The 5876-nt window shown below is 50.0% G+C and overlaps 1 protein-coding gene across 1 annotated transcript; it reads right to left on the reverse strand.

Annotated features, from left to right (window-relative positions):
• Positions 1-400: 400 nt before the first annotated feature.
• On the reverse strand, positions 401-5360 carry KCNS2 (potassium voltage-gated channel modifier subfamily S member 2). The gene has a single exon (XM_015474521.3). It carries the CDS (start codon positions 5243-5245, stop codon positions 3812-3814), a length of 1434 nt encoding a protein of 477 aa, XP_015330007.1. The 5' UTR covers positions 5246-5360; the 3' UTR covers positions 401-3811.
• Between the last annotated feature and the right edge of the window lie 516 nt (positions 5361-5876).

The following is a 5876-nucleotide window of genomic DNA, read 5'->3' on the forward strand; positions in this document are numbered from 1 at the left end:
CTCCAATAATTCATAACCATTCCCACAACAGAGCAGGCTGGTTGCTCCAGGTCCTGGTGAAAAAAGGACCCCACCTCTCCATACCCCCAAAGAAGAATGGACTCCTCTTCCTTCCCCACAAATGTTCAAAAAGCCCAGACTTTCTCAAGAAATCTGGTTCCCAGTGTCAAACACCCTTGTTGTGTTTGCCACTCCATGTGTAACTGAAGTGCCCTAAGGGAGGGTCAGCAACCATTTTCTATTTAATCCTCATACTCTTCGAGGCTGGAGCCCTGAGTGTGTCAGTGTTACCCCTCATTGCTGAGTCAAGGCACAGAGGCTAAAATGCAGCCGTCACACAGAAGGGCTCCTCGGGGTTGCATCAATGCCTGCACAGTAGCATGTTAATGAGTGTTAAAACTGACAGCACAAATACAGCATTCTTGATTTTTTAAAATTACAACTCTGTAACAAGTCATGCTGTTAAAACATACAAGAAATACCAGTTAAGCTTTCAAGGAGATAACACACAGCCTGTACAGATCACGGCTATCCCAAAGTGCATAACATATCATTTTCTTCGAAGTGAAGCAAGAATTAGCAGGTAGTCCATTATTTGAACACTAAGACGAGTAGAAATAACAAATCCAAGCGGTAAATACCAATTACTACCTTAGGAGCTACACATCAGCTCGGCATTACAACATGCCCCTCCTTGGTAACAAAGCCAGGAAATGTAGGGGGTTGACAGAAAACACTGGACGATAACCAACATGCATCTATGCAGTAAAGACATGGTGTCACTTCCCAGCCAGCGCTCTCAAAATGCTTATCACATACATTTCGAGAAAAGCATGACCTATATCTTTGTCTCAGTGGCATTGAAAAGAACAACCTTCAAGTGTTGGCAGCGAAGCTGTTCTCAAGCCCACAGCTGGACATAGGTGCTTTGAAGCTTCGTCTGTGTCCTCCAAAGGGGGTTGATGGGTCAGTCTGGCAGCCTGGTGGCCAAAGCTGTCAGCTCATAATCATACTCTCAACTCCAGAAACAGAACAGAAAATTCCCCTGACCCCTTCCCAACTCCTTCCCTGCACCGAATAGTTTCAGGGACCAGAAGAAACTGCTCCATCAAATGTTATCTGACAAGGTTAATCAAAGCCCCACCGAGAGCTCTCGTGACCTGTGTATCTGGTACCTCGGTGCTACTTTGTGGGAAAGGAAGGAAGGGTTCTTTCCCCCTGGATCAGAGTTTCATCTCCATTCTCTGTGGGAATTAACTCCAGTGTTCAAGCCAGCTGGGTTGGTTTCTCGCCCTCTTATCTGAAACCACTGCTTGGAGCCCTCAATGCTATTAGGCTATTCTCATGCTTGGAAGTGACTGAAATTCCAGGATGGGCAAAATAATATTTTATAAGAGTATATATATATATATATATGTACAAAAGATATTAAAAAGACAGTCTCTAAAGCACTTTGGGATTCCCCCAATGAAAGGCACCAGATAAATGCAAGTCATCACCAAAATGAAAAGTCAAGTTTTCCAGCTTTCATATCAGCAAAGAGTAACCACTAGAAGTATCTTTGTTTCAGTGGTAAAAACCTTCCTGTTTAAAAAGAATACTGAGGAGAGTGACTGAGCTATTCAGCCTCCGGCCTTGTTTCCTCTTTTCACAAGTGTTCTGGTCAGTGACTGTGGATACCATGCTCAGTGACCCAATACCATCAGCCTTGGCAAACTGAACAGTCTTCACGAATTTGTACCATCACCTGCCCCAGTGCAGCTGGAGATGATTTCATAAATTCTCTGCCTTCTGGTGCTGCAAACATCAGCCAAAGCCAAGTGCTACATGTGCAAATTCTGAGAAATAACCCTGCTCTTCTGACTTGGTGGCTGGTTGCCCCTAAGGCATCTCACCTTTCCTGATAAACCTTTCCTTACTCTGAGAAATGGAGTAGATGGTAGACCAGGTAGCACTAGGAGGTGGCTGCCTCCCTGCTCCCTACGAGGCTCCAGTCTGATGGAGAGATTTGAACTGGGGACCCAAAGGCGTAAGTGACTAGTGCATTCATCCAACAAATGGCCCTCTCTGTGTAGCCATGGCAACTACAAGTACATAAAGCCTCTGACAAGATCCTCACTCTATCTGAAGGGTATGTACTACCTTCAACCAACTAAGAGACAAAATGGACCTTTTTAAGGAAGATCCAAGCCCTGGAGAAAAAGCCTGCCTAACTCCACGTGTGGACCCCTGGATTCTGTAGCCTTTACAAAGAAGAACAACAACGGAGGCCAACTGGAACACCATCTGATTACCTAGAATATAACAGAGAATGACCCAAGTTAACCCTTCAAAATGCTACATGCTGCTTAACTGAAGAAGAAGGAGGGAGGGCATTTTGGAAAAGGAAAGAGTTCTTAATCTTCAACCCAAGTTTGAAAGTTTAAGGGTCTTTAAAATAGCATCAAGCTTTTCAAGAAGTTTGCAATTATATATGACATTTTATTAACAATGCTTTTTTGTTTTACAACTCTTTCCTTTCTCCTGGCCTCCACCAACCTTCCCCCCAACAAAAGGCAGCTGAAATGGAAATAAGAACTATAATATTTCCATCCTGGATAAGCCACTTGTCTATATTTTGAGTACACACTTTCATGCCACCGGGTGTCCATGTCATACCAGGAACTCTGGGGTGATTAGAGCATTGTGTGTTACATACCGTATCCTAGAAGCAAAATTATCTAAGTAAACTCTGCTTGGAAATAAAAGCTTTATCTAAGCTTTCAGAGCAGGTAACAAAATTTTCTAAGCTACTGCCCTTGCTAGCAGCCCAACGTTTGCCTCAGAAAGACAATACAACAGTAAACTTGTTAGTTGAGAAAGACAACACGATCTTATTTCTAAACACCTTAAAAAAGAAACATTTCAGAAACATGCTAATAGCTAAGACAGCAAAGTTTGGTCAAATGACCTAGACCAGCAACCTCAGCAAGAAATAAATGTCCCTGCAACCACCCAGGAAAGAATGAGGCCTGATTCTGAAAGATCTTCAAGCATCATGCGATTTGGCCTATGTTTAGCTGAAGTCCCTAGCCCTAATGCATCTATTCTTGGGGAAAATTTCAGTCTTCACTACATGTTTAACAAACTAACATTCTCTAAAGAGCAACATTAAGAGGCGAACAGGGGTGTACATCATTTGAAAGGTGAGCAGGGTACCCATGCAAGTCACAATACAGATCATTGACAAAAACAACTCGCAGACTTGAATCGGTCATGTCTACTTAACTTCACATTCTCTTTGTTTGATATTAAAACTAAATGAAAGCAATGGATAAATAATTGAGATTTTGTTTTCACCTGACTGTGAGCAAAACCTCATCCTATCCTTGCAGGCCCCACAGATGTGTTTCCACAGGACATATTCGTGGGGGCTTTTTTATGGAATTCACATGACAGCCTCAGAAACAGGAGCACAAACAACTCAGAGACAGTCCTGGGCCATGAGCACTAGATGAGAGAACACAATGAACAGAGAAATTAGCATTCTAGGTGGTACTCATCCGGCAGAAAGGTGAACATTTTATGCCCACGATGCGAAGACCAGTGAGTGTCATTTCACTGAAAGGTGCAAAGGCATGGTGTCAGACACACCACCCTCTAAAAATGATCCTAAATACTGTAAAAGCAACCTGGGGTGCAGATCCCATGCATTCTCTCCCCTTTGGGGCTGGGCATACTCCTCACACCATAACCCTAGGGTACCTGGACTGTGCCAGGGGCACAAGAGACAGCTCAGCAATGTGGGTTTGAGGATGTCAAGCCCTCCCAGCTAATGTAGGGAATCATTTAAACTTAGTTCGCTTGGCGAGCTCCTGCTCATGTTCGTCAGGCTCGCCATGAGGGATTTAACTTTATGGGCATAATAGTCCCTTAAATTGACGGAAGGGACCTCCTTCATTCCATCTCCAAAGTCACAGCTGCGCATGGCGCTCTCAAGTTGCTTCTGGCGCCGATAAAAGTGGGAGAATTTATTGAAGATCAAGGTGATGGGCAGTACCACCACCAGGATACCTGCCAGGATGCAGGCAGAGGCGGTCAGCTTCCCTGCCGTGGTCCCCGGGACCACATCCCCATACCCTACGGTGGTCATACTGACGGTGGCCCACCACCAGCAGGCAGGGATGGTGGCCAGGCCCTCGTTCTCCTCCTTTTCAATGGTATAGGCCACTACAGAGAAGATGGAAATCCCCACAGAAAGGTAGAGCAGAAGCAGCCCTACTTCCTTGTAGCTGTATTTCAGGGTGGCCCCCAGGGAGCGGAGGCCAGTGGAGTGTCTGGCCAGCTTTAAGATGCGGAAAATCCGCATCAGCCTTAGGACCTGGGCCACCCTGCCCAAGTTGGCCAAGGTAGGCGTGCTCTCCACGACCAGGTTCACCACCAGCGTGATGTAAAAGGGGACGATGGACATGAGGTCAATCAGGTTTAGGGCGTTCTTGAAGAACTTGAGGAAGTCGGGGGCCACGGCAAACCTGGCCACCAGCTCAAAGGTGAACCAGGCGATGCCGAAGTGCTCCACGATTTCGAACCTGGGGTCCTCGCCCGGGTTGCCCTGGCGGTCAGGGATCTGGAAGTCTGGCAGGCTATTGAGACACATGGTGATGATGGACCCCAGAACCACGAGGATGGACAGGACGCTGAAGACCCTGCTCAGGACCGAGTAGCCGGGGTTGTCCAGCGCCAGCCACAGCTGTCTGCGGAAGTTGCCCAGGGGCTGCCCATCGAACTTCGAGGCGTCGTTGTAGAAGGCCAGGATCTCGTCGAAGGAGGACGTGGTGCTCTCCTGGTCGCTCTGCTCGTCCCACTTCTCCTGCTCGGGCTCCACTTTGCGGCCGTGGTAGCTGTAGCTACAGCAGGAGTCAATGAAGAACTCGTTGATGCCCCAGTATTCAATCTCCTGGCTGAAGGAGAAGACGCACAGCTCTGCCATGACGTGAAGCTTGCCGGTGTGGTAGAAGTGCAGCACGTAGGGGAAGAGCTCGGGGTTGCGGTCAAAGTAGAACTCGCGCTGGGCATCGTCGTAGTCGTCGCAGAGCTCCAGAATGGCCTCGCGCGAGTGGCAGAGCAGCAGGCGGCCCAGGCGCGTTTCGGGGAAGCGCAGCAGCGTGTGCGAGCGCAACCGCTTCTTGAAGCCGCCCACGTTGATGCGGATCTCTCCATCCTCGACGTTGGCCTCCGACACGTCCCACAGGCTCTGGCCAGTCATGCTGGAGACACCCGGCCGCCCGCGCCGCGCGGGGGCGCTACACCTGTAAGCCAAAGCAAGCGCGTCGGGTGAGCGCCCGGCGCTCAGGGCTCGGGCTCCCCCTCCTTTGTCCCCATCCGTCTCTAGCGCGCCCAGTTCTCTCCAGCGGGTCTCTGAGTACTGAAGGACACTGGGATGGGAGGACCGTTCTCTGGGCTTTGCCTCCCCGCCTCCCAAAGAAAGGCTTGGAGTTGGGGAGGGTGGGTTATGTTTCTACTAGCATGGCCGCGCCCGCACACCCATCCTGGGGGTTCTGTCGGTCGCTTTCCGCTGCCCGGGGTCGCACCCCAGCAGCTCCGCGAGCTGCTAGCTGACCTTGCCCGTGGGCGGGCCGAGGAGACGCCCCCGCCCTCTCGCCGCAGACAGGCGGGACCAGAGCTGGGATGCGCACCGGCAGGGCTGGGCCGAGATGGGGGGGCGCGTAGCTTCGGGAGGGGGGTGGCGGGGAAATCCACCTCTCGAATCCTTAACCCCAGAACAGGGTAAGGGGGCCGGCCCGGCGTCGCCGGAGTCCAGCCCCCCGAGACTGAAGACCCGTCCTCCGCCCCGGGCTTCCCCCGCCCGCCTGGCGCCGTGCCCCGGAGCCGCGTGC

Source organism: Bos taurus, chromosome 14, assembly GCF_002263795.3.
Source record: "Bos taurus isolate L1 Dominette 01449 registration number 42190680 breed Hereford chromosome 14, ARS-UCD2.0, whole genome shotgun sequence".
In the NCBI taxonomy this organism is placed as follows: domain Eukaryota; kingdom Metazoa; phylum Chordata; class Mammalia; order Artiodactyla; family Bovidae; genus Bos; species Bos taurus.